The sequence below is a fragment of the Micropterus dolomieu genome, linkage group LG17 (genome assembly GCF_021292245.1).
Source record: "Micropterus dolomieu isolate WLL.071019.BEF.003 ecotype Adirondacks linkage group LG17, ASM2129224v1, whole genome shotgun sequence".
Taxonomy (NCBI): Eukaryota; Metazoa; Chordata; class Actinopteri; order Centrarchiformes; family Centrarchidae; genus Micropterus; species Micropterus dolomieu.
Window position 1 is genome coordinate 35,364,466 of NC_060166.1, and position 16,914 is coordinate 35,381,379.

Sequence of the window (16,914 nt, forward strand, 5' to 3'; positions counted from 1 at the left end):
CATATATTAAATTGATTTTTGGAGCAGGGAGATGGAATAGGGGCTTGCTCCGTCCACTCCACGCATCGACCTGGTATTGCAGTATCTCCAGGACCGGTGCACCCCCCACTCTGTGTTCAATGATAAAGGTGCTCTGGACTTTACTCTGACTACAGAATTATTATAGTGCTGGATTTTTAATGCAGCGTTACTCAGATCGGTAAACAAAGAGTAAGAGTTTTGCTGTAAAAATTATACTTGAGTAAAAAGACATTAAGATTTTGTCACTTAAAGTTGCACCTAAAGTTTTAGAAGTAAAACTCACTCAGTATACAGAATTAGAGTATTATATTAATCTATGTGAAGAACATTACTTCTAATCCATTATGGTGTAAGTGACGCTCAATTTTGCTACTTTATGTTGGTATTTGTGTTGTAGAGTTTATTAAACAGAAAAAACTGGGGAGCTTTAAAGGACTTTATGCTTGCCGAAGAATTAGGCAATTAAAATGAAAGTTTGGGATGTCGATGCATAAAATAAAGGAATTTAGCCATGCCAAAGAGTTAGTTTATAAAGACATGAATGCAGGTGATTTACAAATCAAGTCCACAGATGAGAATGTTTTTGTCAGACGCTCTGTTGATCGAGTGTACTTGCTAATGCTAATTCTCTTCGCCACAACTTACAATAAATTAGCTTTAAGTTCTGTAGTTTCCATATATTTTTACATCCACAACAAAGTAAAGACTGAAAGGACTGTTAACGTCTTGTTGATGAGTACTGACTACTGAGCTGGTAACCATCATTTATCTGGTCACATGTTCACAGTAAGGTCTTGTGTTTGTATCTGAGTCAAACTGAATGGTGTTGCCCTTTAATTACAGGAGGGAGAATAATACCAGGGGTGTGTTTCCAGTCTGTGGGCACGAGAAAGGGTAAGCAGCAGCACGAGGCTTTGCTTCATGATTTCCTTTTATGACATAATGAACTACTGACAACAGCATTGCAGCTCCGTTTATAATTGTTTATTAACCTGTTGAGTTTGTTAATGCAACACCAGATTTTGACATACAGATTTTAGTGGTTTGGTGGGTAGCATGAGCCAGTCTGTGGCCAGTACAAAAATAGCTTCCGGTCAGCTCCTATGAATAACAGCAGATCTGGCAGTGGAGGGTTTTGGCTTTTGCAGCTGACAAACTCATGATCATCTCGACTTATTTTGTTGCGTGTTGTACTCCTCTGCTGCTTCAACACAATCACGAAGCCTTTTTCACTCCTAAGGTATAAAAATGATCAACAGCATATTAAGGAGCAATACTAATAAAGTACCTGATTCTTGTAGATTATAATTATTGCTAGAGCCCTTGGAACATTTGTGGGTATTTAATGTTACAGGTACATCTCAAAAAATTTGAATATCCTGAAAAAGTTTACTGTGAGCGCCAGAACCAGACAGAGATTAAAAGAAGACATGTTTATTAATCCTGGAAGGAGAAATTCAATATTTAATTGTAACAACACATGGAAAAATGTCAAAAGGAGGGGACTGCCATGTAGTGCGGCGCCCCGAGCGGTTAGGGGTTTCTGGGGCTTGCACAAGGCCGCTTTTGGCAGCCTCTCCACTACCAGTCCACACTCCGTATCTTTGGTCCAAGCTGGACTCGAATCGGTGACCCTCCGATTTCCAAGCCAAATTCTTATAGACTGATCTACTGCCACCCATTAATGGAAACCTCTGCAGGTGATTTGAGTTAATTAGCTGATTACAGCTCTCCTTTAGTTGACATTTCTATATTATGAATTCATAAATAAATACATTTTGAGATACGGGAGTTTTGATATCCATGAGCTGTGAGTCTTAATCACCAAAGTTAAAACAAAAAAAAGGAAATATATCACTTTATGTGTAATGAATCTAGAAAATATGAATATTTTACTTTTTAAATTAAATTACAGAAGAAAATTAACTTTTCCACAATAGTTTTTTTAGATGCACCTGTCGTGCTTTAGAGAAGAGAACAGTGGCATACTGTTGTCTTCTTCATCATAAAAACAAGGCAATGACAGAACAGTACATTAGTTTGCAAAACATTTTCAAAATTTTACAAAGGATGATAGAAGCTTATATATATAATTCAGCTACTTGACATTAATGAATCCATCATCTCTCATTATGTGCTTGTGCTGTGGCCAAACAACATAAAAAGAGCATCAAGGCAAACACAAAGGACTTAGACAGCTTGTGTTAAAAGTTTATCAAAACCTCTCACAGGGCTAGAACAAAGGTCATGCACCTTTGTTATAGCCCTTGTCTTCAAACCAACCAAAACACAAAGTTACAGTTTCTTAGTTCAGTTATGGCCAAAGCTTGTTTTTAGTTTTGCTGACAAGATGTGGCTCAGGAGGTAGAGAAGTTGTCCATGATTCCCACATGTCATCATTGGGCAAGACATTGAAGCCCATATTGCTCCAGCGCCTTGCATGGTGGCTCTCTGCTGTGTGTGTGAATGAGAGGCCTTTAAAAGGATTTTCAAGCTCTGCTGGAACTAACGTGTACATTACTCTGCACAGAGTCATCATGTTACGTCTGTGTCTCAACCTCGTCTCACAGCAGGTATCCTCCCGTAACATGTCCTCTCCAGAGATCGCCTCTCTCTCCTGGGGCCACATGAAGGTGAAAGGATGCTCCTCCAGCTACAAGGACTGTAAGGTCTGGCCTGGAGGCAGCCGGGCCTGGGACTGGAGAGAGACCGGGACCGATGTGAGTGGAACCATAAATATATATATATATATCATAGCACGCTGGGGTTTCCCCTTTAACTGTCATGATATTGTTCATATATTATTTTGCTCTTCCCTCCGCAGCATTACCCAGGAGTACAGCCTGCTGACCTGGAGGAGGTGCTGAAGAAGGGAATAGACTTGCTGGTCATCGGCAGAGGCATGAGTGAAGCTCTGCAGGTAAAACAGAACTTTTATATACAGTCTATGATTCTACTTCAATGTCAAGTATGCATTGAGAATTCCTACTGATGAGGCTTACTGCATTATCAGATTTAGATGTAGAATGAGTACAGTAGAGTCAGGGAAAAAATTATGTTGTTTTTTTCAATTACGTTCTGTGTTTTTTTGTGTAAACCTATCAAGACAGACAGTGTAGGGGAAATGGACGTGACCAAAATCATATTTGAGGAAGTAAATCTATGTGTTTCCCACATTCTCTGGAAACCAGCGGTTTCATCTATGGGTCAGATGAGTCAGTACCTGTGCAGTTTCAGGGGCTTTATGTCATCATCATCTAACTGGTTTGGGATGTTACTATGAAAAACCTTGGACATGACAATGGAGGCTGCGTGTTAACAGGGCGGGGTTGTAGTTGCTGGAGGCGCGTCTACGCAGGAGGCGGTGTGAATACACTTCAGGGTGCAGTACAGCTGGATTGAATGAAATATGATCATATCTGTTTCATTAGACACGCGTGAGATGAAATTAAAAAACGCAGCTTCTGTGGAGACATGCCATGAGTCCGGTTTGCGCCGTCTCTTCTCTTAGGTTCCCACCTCCACTCTGGACTTTGTGAAGCAGAAAGGGGTCGACGTCAGAGTCTTGCAGACGGAGAAGGCCGTCGCTGAATACAACAAACTGGCTGGGCAGGGCGCCAAGGTGGGCGGGGTCTTCCACTCCACCTGTTGATGATTCCCCCCTTGCCCCTCGCTGCACCAACTGTGATGACCTACAGAAGATGGGGACAGCCTGTGGTGCACCACTGCCCACAGTCTCTGTTTTGCAATATGTATAGCTGATTAGCTCCTCTAGCTCTCATCCTGTCTCAGCTACAGACCACTGATTTAGGGTAAGATTGAAACATTGTTCAATTTGAAGAGAGCAAGCCTCTATTTCAGCTGTATAAATCAGCAAATTCCTAGAGAAATGCACTTCAGAAGGCCTTGGTATATTTAACTCAGCTGCACTTACACAGGATGAAGAGACCTTCATCCTGAAGTGTTGTCTAAACAGGGAGTTCAGTTTGTCATTGATATAATTTCAAACATCACTTTTAGATCAAAGTGAATATATAGTACAGGTAGATTTGACTTTATAGAGGCCAATTTTGTGGAATGTAAAAGTACACGGACCACTGTCAGGTAAAAGAGACAGATAAAGTAAAACATAATGAATGTACAGTAAAGTCCACTTTTTAATGAGGTGAAAATTTTGTTTGTTTGTTTGTTTGCTACACAACATAGAAAATGAATCATCTCCATCACATGGGTTTGTCTTTATAAGAAACAATTGTTCAGAAATATCCCTGTACAAATGACACACCACGAGGAGGAAAAAACAACACTCTAAATTATTTTTGCTTGGCCTAATTAAAAATTATGTATTTTTCTGTACAGTTTTAATTTAGGTCAGTTATTGTTAGTTATTATTATTGTGAATGTAAATATGCAATGACACTGCTAACACTAATTAACTCAACATGGCTGACTTGTTTCAGTCCTGATCCAAAAATAAAAATAAAGCCAAGAAACTTTTTCATGTGAAAGCTGAAGAGAGTCTTGTTAGCGTCGTGCAGGTTTGGGCATGATGAAGACTTTGACGGACTTGCTGAACGGAATGGTTCCCTCCACGGTGGCTTCGGGTGGCGGGAGGGCGTCGATGCTGTCGCTCCACCCGAGCTTGGAAGCCGAGGAGAGGGAGGTTGAGGAGGAGCTGTAGGCCAGCAGGAGACGCACCTCGATCTGAGACGGCTCTGGGAGACAAAGACGGAGAGGAAACAATGTCAAACTGAATTCATAGATAAGTTTAAAGGTTTGAGTTGTGGGCTTCTCCCTCTCAAATTTCATACCTACCTAGATACATAGTCTAAAATCCGATACAAAACTTTCTTTTTACTCAATTTAGACAATTGGATATTATTCTAATGAGCTAGGAGCTAGTTACAAGTAGCATTGGTAGCTAATGCTGGTGTTAAATTGAAACAGGAATGTGATTGGGGACTATAGCGAGCAGACACACTGAGGCTACAGGCACAGAAGAGAGAAAGTTGGAAAGATCTTTTTTTGGACGGCTGCACTGAGTTCGATATGTAGCCGAATCCCTAACTCTGCTTCTTGATTAATCTTTAATCCCCAATTAAGAGCAGATGGAGATGAAAGCATTTAAAAATGTCCCTAAAGCAGGAACCTCAGATGTGTGTGTGTGAGAGTTACACCGACCTGTCCATGCGGTGTGCGAGAGGTAAACCTGTGTGATGAGTCTGTGTCTGTCTGGTCCAGGCTTTCTGAAGTCTCCAGGTTTAGGATGGATCACGTGACTCTGGCCGTCTGGATACAGAACCTGCAGAGACAGCAGGTGTTCATATTCAGAGTGAGTGAGCAAGCAGCGAAGGGTTTTAGCAACAATGAACACTGATGATCAGCCAGTTGCAAAAATCTGTAACTTTAAGAGTAGAAGAAAGTCTCATTACTAACCCCCCCCCAGAGATCCAGTTCAGGGTTTTCCACAGGATTTAAGTCCTTAAAACCAGCATTCAACACTGACTTTCACTGGGACCAAAGCAGCACTGAGCTATGCTTTGAATATTATGTATATTTTTACTGCAATTAAAATTATTCACATGTGAAGAGTGTGTGAGGTAGTTTTATAAAACTATGTCCATGTAATATTACATGATAAAAATGTTTTATTTTAACAAAACAGAAATCCTTGTTATTGTTCTGCAACACCTCTCTGCCATCTGTTGGTCACCTGTCGCAACACAATAAAGCCTGTTTCCAGAAATCTTTGTATTTTACTCGACAGAAATTTATGTTTCAGGCAACACGTAACTAAACTTGTCCACTCTTGTTTTTGTCAGCTCAGAGATATTGTTAAAATTAGGTCTATTTTAAATTTTAGAGATGCAGAAATTGTTCTATATGCTTTGTTTTGGGATTGACTTTAAGATATTATCGATTACTTTTGGAACGTCCTGCCAGAGGAAATAAGGCTCTCAGAATCAGTGTCCTCTTTTAAATCTCTTAAAAACGCACGTTTATCAGAAGGCATATCCTGATTTTATTTGTCACCCCAAACTAATTTTGAATATTGAAAAAATACTGAACAGCTGTGCTACAGTCGACAAAGGAGCGCTGAAGACGTGAACAAATCCCAAAACATCAAGTAGTTAGTTAGATCAAACTGACCTGTACTTTGACTGTGTTCTGGGGGTCGCGGACGTGCTCCAGTGTTGCATCAATGTCTAGCGCCACCACCAGGCCCGACGTGAACCTCAGCGGATTGTCAGACTCCCCTGTCGGCTCTATGATGTTGGCTGTCGCCCGATGGATCTGTGAACCAGCAGGGGAATAAAACAAAAAGGTATTCTGTTAATCAAACTGTGCATCACTGCTTCTTTATATCTGTGTAGATTTCCTTCACGTGAAAATAACTCTCTTGGTCCGAGAATTATCACTCCTGCCCTGTGTATTTACAGATACACACTGCATGAGCGTACTGCCCCAGTGGTCAGACAACCTTCCTCCAGTGACTTGTTTATTCATTATACCTGTTCAGGCAGTCTGAGCTGCAGCAGGCCACTCTGTCTCAGGGTTGTCTGGAGGATCTTCACCAGCTCCACTGGTTTACAGGACGACAGCCGGGGCATCAGCTCCAAAAGCTTATCCACAAAACTGTCCTGCAGGTGGGGTAGCTCCGTCAGAAAGAGCCTGAGGGTTGCAGGAAACATGGAATGAAGAAACAGTGAGACTCTGCCCTCCTCCTAACAGTGAATGACTACCATTCCTGTTGCTCATTAGCAGGTTCAACCAATACGTCAAATATTTACAAAATGAAGAGGGAAGAATGAAAGAAAATGTATCAGAGACAAAACACAGACATTTAGGAAAGTTGTGCCACCTTCTGCATCTAGAAATGTCTTGTCATTGCTTTTGTCTTGCAAGGGATGACCAGACAAGACAAAGCAGAGGATGTTCTGACTCACAAATTAAAGCTTGAATGTCCTAATTAATAGTTTGAAAGATAGAAAGACAGGTAGAGATCTTACCGCTGAAACGACTCAATGTCCTGCAGAAACTTCTCACAGCTGCTGATGAGGGGATCCATCCTGAGGAGAAATTACAAACTAAGAAACATCTGCACACAGATGTACTCCACATGAAGACTTGTATATGTTGAATGTGTGTGTGTGTGTGTGTGTGTGTGTGTGTGTGTGTGTGTGTGTGTGTGTTTGTACTGACCCTTGCCTGGTGCGAGCAGTCAGGATGAGCTGCAGCGCTTTGGCCTGAAGGCGAACATGATGTATAGTGGCCACCTGTCTGCTGTCCAAACCGCTGTACAGAAACTCCAGCTTATAGGTTTCCTCTAAGATCTGCAAACGCAACCACACACGTTAACAGACAAAAGTCACCCTAAATGATTTCACAGGTGTGGTCATACCAACACGTGTGTGTGCTGACCTGTTGAGCTGCTGCTGTGGCCGTGACGTTTTGTTTAAGGCAGAGAGGGACCGCTATGCTCCACAGCTTCTCCTTCAGAGCCTGAAAAAATGAGGCAAAGGTAAGACATCGAGGGCCTTCCTTTGGAACCACCGTTCTGTTTCCTTAACTCATGCTAATGTTAGCAACAGATACCCCTACCTTCATGAGCAGCAGCTGGCAGCGCAGGTACGTAGCACAGAAATCAGCAGCTCCCGCCAGCTCAGTCTGCAGCTCCCCCAGCCGCTGCAGGTCTCTGAAAGTACATTAACATTCTCATTGATCGACCAAAAAAAATGCTGATGAATTCCAAAAATTCACCTGTACATTTACCATTTTACCAGATAAACAGGTTTCAGATCGTAAAACAACCTTCAAACTTTGTGGGATCATTTTATTATGCAACAAATAACATCCATTCTGTGAAGCTTGAGGACTAGGCAATTAAAATATTAAGTGTTTTTGCACACAGTATATTCAGATGTTTGTGATATTTTATTTTTTTTCCCCAGGTAACACTAACAACCACCAGGACCTCTGAAAGTTTATAGAGCATACAACACCCTTCAAAAACAAATCCACAAAAAAGATGTGTTGCTCTAAATGTCTTGGATGGGCAAAATAAAACTTAAAGAGGTGGTATTATGCTCAGGTTCAAAATCTTATTTAGGGGTTGTACCAGAACAGGTTTACATGGTTTCATTTTAAAAAAAAAACAACATATTTTTTGTCATACTGCACATTACTGCAGCTCCTCTTTTCACCCTGTGTTGAAGGCTTCGTTTTAGCCATGGAGTGATACATCTTGTCTCTAAATGATCTTCTGTTGCGTGTTGCACATGCAATCAGCAGAGAAGGGCGGGTCAGCGAGAAGCCCGTAAACAGCTTCGGTTCAGCTTTACATGTTGCCGACCAGCTTGGCAACATGGACTGGAGCAAGAGTTTCAGAGTGGGGAGTTATTAATCGGTAACAAAAGTATCTTTCATCCATAAAGTTTTAACTGAGCTCTGTCTCTACATCACAGGAACAACTTTAAGTCCACTGACTGCCTGGAGGGCAGCTAGTGTTTGGAAGGGAGAGGAGAGCTGTGTGCTGCAGCTCGCTGTTTTGCCACCGGTGTTTTTGAGGGCGTGTCGGAGTAGCCGCTTGGTGAGCGTTATATGACGCGCATTTAGCTTTCGAAAGGGAAGCGGCTGGACTATAAACGAGCTGTTTTCAAGCAGTTCAGAGCAGAGTTTTCTGTGGGAGATGGGAACTCCCTTTGGGGTGGGCTTTTTCACTTTGCAAACCTATTACATGCTCTAAAAAGGTATATAACTCAACAACGGAGAGGGAAAAGCCAAAAAGCACAATACCACCTCTTAAAGACAGTTTTGGAGTACTGATTCAGAATAAAGTACAGATGACTTAAAGACAAGCTTCCTGTGCTTGCCTATGTCACTTTGTGTGTGTGTGTGTGTGTGTGTGTGTGTGTGTGTACCGTATGGTGAAGTCCAGCAGGTCCTGGGCTCCAGGTGCTTCCAGATTCTGGATAGTGCTGACCCTGTTCAGACTCTGTTGAAGGAAGAGCTGAGCTGATTCCACAGAACCCGAACCACAACGCGAGTCCACCAAGTCCAGCCCGTTGCCTGGCAACTAAAAGAGGAGAGACAGTGAGTGTACATTGAATGTCTTGTAAATGTTGTGTACATGGAAGTGTGTGACTGACTGTTGGTCTGGTAATTCAAAAAATATGATGCTATCAGGCCTCTTTTCTTTCGCTGCTTTCTCTGATGGTTTAGGTGACAGTGATGTTAACCTACGTATCCAGATACATTTTAAGGAATTCAACCAACATTTGACAACAGGAACCCGGTAAGTAGAGATGGCTGCAACGTGTGTACAGCATCGTTCAGACTGTAAACCAGATCTGGTTGTTGCTCGTCTCATTTTTAGGACTTGGGATGGGAGTTTCACTACATGTTATTGATGTACATACATTTACACGGCTGTTGGAAATTCCCTAAAAAGGGTCCATCCATGTTTTGCTGACAAGACCATAATCAAGTTTAGGAATGGGAACAGAGCTAAAACGACTAGACAACCGAAAATTAATAAGCAACTACTTTGATCGACTACTTGTTCTTTTTCCAGCTTATCAATTGTGAACTCCTTTGTCTTGTGTTGGTCTGAAGGAAAGATGCAATTTTGAGGCGTCACCTTGTATTTTAAAAAAGCTGCGATTATTATTCTTAATTATGTTCTGATTTTACAGGAGAAAGAAACTAATAATGAGTTAATCAGGAAAATAATCAGCGAATTAATTATGAAGGAAAACAGTGCTAGTTGGAAAACTGGATCAAAAGGTCAAAGTTTAGCTCGTTACTTAGATTACTTAGATTGAAGTATTAGGACTATGGACGTTGTTCTGAATACTACAGTCTTTCCGTTCTCACTCTTAGTGGCGGTACGAGGTGTGACAGACTGTCCCTCAGGTAGGAGTAGTGTCTGAAGGTGTGGTCGGAGAACAGCGCCGGCATGGTGGGACACGACTTGGCAGCGTTGAACACTAACACCAGCACTGCAATATCTGAGATCAACAGCCAGAGTCAAAGAAAGAAAAACACAGTTCACATGTCCCTCTGGCTGCTCTGATCTGAACGTGCAGCTAATGTGGAGACTTTCGCTCGTAGTTCAGCCGCTGCAGAATAAGGTTAATGTGGTTTGTCTGCGTTAACGAAGGTATGTTTTGAGATTTTCAGGTGTGTGAAGGATACAGGCCGGATCGTCCATGTCAGGCTCTGGTGTGTCGAAATAAGGGTGTGTGCTGAGCAGTTCAGGAACCAGCGGCAACACCAGCGTTGGGTGACGGGAACCCAGGAACTTCAGACACCTAACGGGAAAGAAGAAAATAAAAAACCCAACCAGACATCAGGTCATCAATGGACAGTCTGTATAACAACAAATCATTACGCCAGATTCAGGGTCTATTTGTCTTTACCAATGCGTCTAATGCTTCGATGAGGACACATTGATCCCTTTCTTACTCTTGTCTCACAGCGTTGATGAACACCACGGTCACTTTGAAGATGATTCCATATTTTCAGGGAAATCTTAGACCAGTAGTTCCCAAATGTATTTAAATCAGGGCACCCTTTTAAAAGATTTTTTCACTATAGGTGATCCTCAAAGATGTTGATGTAGTCAGTTTCATTATTTTTTTAACTTCTGCATTCCATTTTGCACAAAGGTTCAAATGTAACTTTATCAGAAGTAGTGTTGTGTTATTGAAGGTGTGTTTAGGTAATTATATAATGCTTTTGTTAATGAAAAGTATTGTTACATACACACACCATGGTATCACTACCGAAATTAATAGTTGCGCTCACATGCTGGAAAATGTTTTACAAAGAAAACCACCAATGTTAGCTGCAGCCCAAGTGCATATTTACAGGGTTTCTTATATGTTGACTTAAATGCTCTTGCTTGTTTCTTCTGTTTTGATGTCTGAAATTGTCAATATGAAATAGTGTTGTTATATGTGGTGACACTTTTACAATTAGAAAACATTGTCCTCACTCAAGAGTTCTAAAAATCTATTCACTTCCGATAACAAATGCACGCCAGGCACACACAGTCTTACTTCCAGACAGAGTTGCGGTCGGTGGGATACTTGTTGAGGTTCTTCAGCAGCTCCAGCAGAGCCAGCTGAATACACTCTTTGGTGGAGACGTTGGTGTAACAAATCAATTCATGGAGAGCTTCTCTGATGTCACGAGACGAGTCCTGGAGATCGACAGTGGTTTCATCAATGTGTGCGTATATCAGGCTTTAATAACATATTTAAGGTTTTAAAGATGGATTGTTTCACCAGTGTGTGTATGTATACCTCCAACACAGCCAGCACAGTGTCCAGCTGGTCCTCTCTGAGTGTAATATGGGTAGAGATTTCTCTCAGCACATGGATGGACTGCAGCCTCACTTCCTCAATCTCGTCGTTGAACATGTCAACCAGGAAGTCCAGACACTTTTCGGCAAAGCTGGGAGACGAACGAGCCAGCTGGCACAACGCCTCCACCGCCGCAATACGGACCTCTGAAATAAAATTAAAGACAGAAAAGGATTAAATATGTAAAGCACCATAAAATGAATAAACTAGTCCTGAGTAGAAGAAAGAGGGGAAGGCAACTGAAGCGAGGAGACTTCCCTAGATGTTACATTTTTACTTGTACTCATATTTGCGGACACTGTAGAAATCACGACTACATACCATGTCGTAAAACCTTTTAAAACACAGCCTCTTTTCTTGTAAACAGGTTATCTTCACGTACCAAACATCTCATCCTCCAGGCCGTGAACGAAGGCCCCGCAGGCCCCTGAGGCGATGAGGTTGACAGTGTTTGAGTCCAGTTTCTCCTTGGGGGCGTCGTCGGCCCACTTTCTGCCAGAGGAGAACTCTCCAGAAGCAAAGAGGTCCTTGGCCCGTTCGTGGGCCGTACGCTTCCTCTGGATACAGAAAAGAGGAGGAGGAGAAGGTAGTGAGTGAAGGAGTGCGGATAAACTAATTTTGCTCACAGTTAAAAATAAGCAGATATCTTGTGAACAAAATTCAATTACTCACCCTGAGATCTGACATCAGCTTCTTATCCAAAGTTTGCTCCAGAAAGTGAGGACTGACCTGCAGCATCGAACCCTAACACACAAGAAAAGATTCACTTTTGTCATTCAGATATAGGTTTCTGTTATGTTAGTGTTCGCTATGGCTTTAATGAGACTTAACAGGGCTGTTGTGAGAAAGAGCCACTATGCATACATGTTATTTGGCACCTGGCGTGTGAGAGGGAGCGGTGTAACTGTTGGAAAACGGAGGTGATGTAAAAGGTTTAATGATTTGAAGAACGAAGAGCGTCATCAGTGATGGACTGAAACATGAATGAGAGTGTCAAGGAAACTCAACCATCTTCTCACAGTGAATATCCCAATCGTTCATTAGACAGAAATTTCTGCTGCCTTTTTTTATAATGTCCATACAGCTGCAGTCTTTATTCAATCCAACAGCATTCAGTTCAGACTTGTTGGAAATGAGATACACGTCTTAAAGGGGCTCCAGTGACAAACTGAACTGAGTATTTATAGAGATGAAAATCTCTTGGTCTGATCCGTCTCCCTCACCAGTGTTTTGGCGGCCTGCACTCGGACCATCCAGGAGCCATCGCTGACCATGTGACTGATCTTCCCAAATGCGTCATCAACCAGTCGGATCTCTTCATTGGACGACGGGATGGGCACAATGCTGATTGGACAGACAGAACAGTGAACTACAAGTCAGGCAAGGCTACTCCAAAGTGGTTCAGCCACTACATGGAAATTTAAAAACATAGAGAACTATTTTTTGTTATGTTTTTTTTTTTCATTACAGTCCTGAAATGTGTTTGCTCCTGTTTCAGCCATGTAAAGCACTTTGTAAATTTTTTTTGAAAAGGGCTGTAAAGTTCATTATTAAAAGGTTTATTATAAAGCTTGTGATGATGCAGAAAGTGGAGCCAGCTCTGCAGCTATTCTGAAAGTCTCACCTTTCTGGGTACAGCTGGCTGAGCACCCAAACCATCTGCACGGCAGCAGAGCGAACCTGCTCATAATCATCAGACAGCAACCTGCAGGCCTGCAAACACATGTACACACACATTTATAGCCACTGTAGCAGCCATTGTCTGCTATGGCTGCCACCAGAGGATGATTAACATAATTACCAGTATTCTACAACACATAAGTCTAAACATCCACATTTTTTATTTTGGCAGGTTTCAGTAAATATAAATTGCGCCGTTACCTGGTCATAAATGATCTCATGAATCTTCATTCCTCTCTCATGCAGCTGCAGCTGGAAAACAAACAGTATGAGCTGGAATAAGAGCAGACTGGAGTTTCTCCCTGCTGGTTATAATTATATTGTGTGTGGTCCCTAAATAAAAGAGCGATATGCTGGCTAGGTTTTTGGTGAGGGCAGGTGTTGGCGCTGTCCTACCATGGCTTTGATGGCTGCAGTGCGAACTCTCGGGTCCTGGTCTCCAAAATAGTCACTGATGATACTCTGGACGTCCCTCACTCCTCCTGGAACAACGTAAAATGTCACACAACAACTCAAAGCACGATCAATAAATGTGAGTTTTCAAGAAGCAATTTTAAAGATTTGAGAGTAAATTAGAGTTCTGACTGTAATGGCAGAGATTTTAAAGGCTTATTTAATTCCATAACAACTAATAAACTAATATTTCCAATCAATAAACGTAAAAAGGGAAAGAAAAAAAATTGCCAAAACGAACACATGTTCCTGTAGAATATTTTCCTCTCTAAATATCAAACATTTTGAGACACTGAGAAGCATGCACACATGTTATCTTAAAGTAAGGAAAGACCGAATCACAGTTCAGCTATCTAAATATACTGAACGACGGCACAAACCTAACGATGTGCCCAGCCCCTCGTTGTCTTTGGTCAGATGAGTGTCCACCATGCCGAGACATCCGAGGAGCAGCAGACACTTGTTCCTCACCCCGAAATACGTATCAGAGAGGTGCTGAGAAGAAGAAAGAGAAATAACACAGAAGATTTTGGTCGTTATGCAGAAAGTCCTGTTGAAAGCAGAAAGAAGACTTTAAGATGAGTACCGTGTGTGTGTCACCTTGCAGGCCACCTCTATGAGCCTGTGTCTGACGGTAGGACTCTCAGGCAGTTGTGCACCAATGACCAGCAGAGTGTCCAGCAGCTGGGCGAGAACCTGGTGGGACTCTGCAGACAGAACGGAGCAAACACAGACACTCTGTTAACTTTTAAAATGTGTGTTTTGTGGAGGTCAAATGTTTTAACGTCATTCAATTTTATGTTCAAGTGTTTTTAGTGTTTCGCCAGAGATGATTCTGTAGATCTTGTTGCAATTTCCACTGCTCTTCTATAGAGGACACTGAAAACCACATTTAATACCCGTATTTCAAAATATGTTTAAATAAAACCTTTAATAAGAAAACTAAAAACAAATCACAGTATATGTCAAAGAACTCTAGTGAATAACAAACAATGTAATTTTGTGTAATTATGGCTTGTTGAGTTTAAAAGTAACCAGATAACAGAAGGACAGAGAATGTAATGTGCATGTGTAAGTAAGAAAGTAAAACAAGGCAAGCTTCAGACTGTGTGTAAATGTGCCTTACTCTCATTGCTGAGTGTGTTAATGGCGTCGTCTACGATACAGTCGGGGCTGAAGCCCTGCGTTTTGGACAGCAGACCCAGCAGGGAGGCAATCTTCAGCCTCACCGAGTTATCTGTCTCCTAAGAGAGAAAACATCAGCAGCATCAGATGTGTTTTGTCTGAGCAGCTTGGCTTAGACTCAACCAAATGAACATAACCAAGATATTTGTATATTTATATCCATGGCTTTAACAGCTTTATCTTTTTATTTAGGAAGCTGTTAAAGCCATGGATTATTTTCACGTTTCTGGTTATGACCCTTAGTTCTTTACCTTGTAGTAGTGCTCCAACAAGATCCTGACCACACCCTCCACGCTCTCCGTCTCCACAGGCTTGCGTGCAAACTGCAGCAGGTACTGCAGGGCATCAGTAGAGTTGGTGGCCTTGCAGAGGTCAATGTGCAGAGCTGCAGACTTACTGGGTTTGGACAAACGCAGCTTCTTGGCTGGAGTTTCTTCATGGGGAATCTGCAAGCATCAAACAGCTGAAACTGAAAAAAAACTTTCTACAAAAAGGATGTGGTGTAATAATCCTCCCTCAGGGTGTGTGTATTCTCTCCCTTTCTGGTTAGACAAAACCTTCAACCTACCCTATTTATTTTGCATTACTCTGTCACATGTGAATATTTTAAATACATTTTATCTCACCGGTTTCTTTTCTTTGAATCTTATGACCCAACACTGCTTCATACTGGGTTTTTTTTAATAAGAATTAGCAGAAATGTGGCTTTATTATTATTTTGTAAATTTTATATTTATATAAAAACAAATTCTCTCCCCCTCTAGTATGTTTGCACAACACAAATCCACAGTAACGCAAATGTTTCCTTTACACATAGTTCTATTATTCTTTTATAACTTGCACATCCATAGCAAATTGCTCGTAAGTGTAAAATACTACCTGGCAATAAAGCTCTTTTTGATTTTGATTGTGATTATTCTAGATTTGTTTACAAGTTTAAGATCAACTAGAGGGAGAACAATCAAGGGTGTGAACATTTGATGGGTGATTATTACTGCACTGAGAAGACATGGGGTAATAATGATAGATCATACCATAAGCATACAATCATGGGTATAATTCACAGCCAGCTTCTCAGAGTCACTCACGAAAAACAGCTCCAAGCTGAGAAAGTCTGTCTTTAGCATAAACTTATGGCACCTTAACATAGAGCATAGTATTAATATCTAGGAGATGATACACTCGTTTGTTTTGCTGTTAACAGCTGATCAAGATATTTCTGTAAACCAGCTGATCATTTATGGATGTATATTGAAAATAACGTGACAATGAAACCAATAACTGGTGAGCATTAACTTTTACAAGCCACATGAACGAATTTAATTTCATCAATAACGTTACTCGCTATTAAACGTTGTTATCTTGCACTTAAAACTTAGATAACATTTGACAAGGTAGGTTGTTCACGAGTGAATTGAGTCACAGCCCAGATTGATTTATAACAGCTTTCATTTTGCACAAACAGCAGCTTTGACCTGCGTTATGTTGTGACTGTTGGCTGTTGTTGGCTAGTTAGCCATGTAGCCATGTAGCGTTAGCTTCCGAGGCTAGTTAGCTCTCAAGACCAACTTTCATTTTAAGTTATGAGTCTACCGCGTGCAGCGATAAAAGGGTTTCACGTGCTCACCTGTACAACTTTGGAAAATTCCTCATAAACTCGACGTTTCAAATGTGCTGCCATGTTCAGGGAAAGCGTTAGCTAATCTTTCCTATTCAGCAGCAGCAACATATCATTGTCCCTTCACTTTTCCCGTAGCTACGGTAACCAAAAGTAAAACGCGTTTTGTAAATTACGCTGGTCTGATTTTTTTCTTACTGAATTGACATTTGACTACTATCAGGATTATGAAGCCAGATATTTAAATACAGGGAGAGATGTTCCAGTTTGACTCTGATCTGCCTGCGTTATTTCCATAGCAGTATTTAAAGGATGGGTTCACATGAAAAGTCAGTTTAGTGACTGTCAGAACAAACAACATGGCAAGACTTGGAAAAATGTGAACAATTAAACAGAATATATTACATCAACAATTGTTCGAGTTTTTTAAATAACTTATTTAATTTTACACAGTTTTTACATTTAATTTGTAACTATCAGGCGGCAATGATTTATAAAACGGATTGTTTCTTGATTATTCGTTAAGTTTACACATTAGACATCAAATAATGAAAAATGTCCCTTCCAGGTTCCTAAAGCCAAGGTAAT

General features: G+C 41.2%; 2 protein-coding genes and 1 pseudogene across 17 annotated transcripts in view; 2 read left to right on the forward strand and 1 right to left on the reverse strand.

Moving 5' to 3' along the window:
* Nucleotides 1-5,767, forward strand: part of aamdc (adipogenesis associated, Mth938 domain containing) — a 20,205-nt gene extending 14,438 nt beyond the window's left edge. For 11 of the 16 annotated variants that reach the window (XM_046072911.1, XM_046072923.1, XM_046072920.1 and 8 more), the window contains exons 3-4: nt 2,846-2,941; nt 3,533-5,767. In XM_046072911.1, coding sequence (XP_045928867.1) covers nt 2,846-2,941; nt 3,533-3,673 — 237 coding nt within the window. In that variant the 3' untranslated portion in view covers nt 3,674-5,767. Of the gene's footprint in view, nt 1-864; nt 916-2,591; nt 2,742-2,845; nt 2,942-3,532 lie in introns of all 16 variants that reach the window. The other 5 variants (XM_046072915.1, XM_046072916.1, XM_046072918.1 and 2 more) reach the window with 3 other exon arrangements.
* On the forward strand, nt 3-100 carry LOC123986687 (annotated as a pseudogene).
* Nucleotides 4,161-16,485, reverse strand: ints4 (integrator complex subunit 4). The gene is made up of 24 exons (XM_046072906.1): nt 16,336-16,485; nt 14,960-15,154; nt 14,650-14,767; nt 14,124-14,230; nt 13,904-14,018; nt 13,467-13,552; nt 13,272-13,322; nt 13,015-13,103; nt 12,614-12,734; nt 12,063-12,134; nt 11,773-11,947; nt 11,331-11,536; nt 11,085-11,227; nt 10,219-10,334; nt 9,898-10,031; nt 8,943-9,097; nt 7,624-7,717; nt 7,444-7,524; nt 7,225-7,355; nt 7,032-7,091; nt 6,534-6,693; nt 6,172-6,315; nt 5,203-5,323; nt 4,161-4,736 (listed from the first exon to the last, which is right to left on the reverse strand). Exons 1-24 carry the CDS (start codon nt 16,387-16,389, stop codon nt 4,546-4,548), a joined length of 2,919 nt encoding a protein of 972 aa, XP_045928862.1. The 5' UTR covers nt 16,390-16,485; the 3' UTR covers nt 4,161-4,545.
* Between the last annotated feature and the right edge of the window lie 429 nt (nt 16,486-16,914).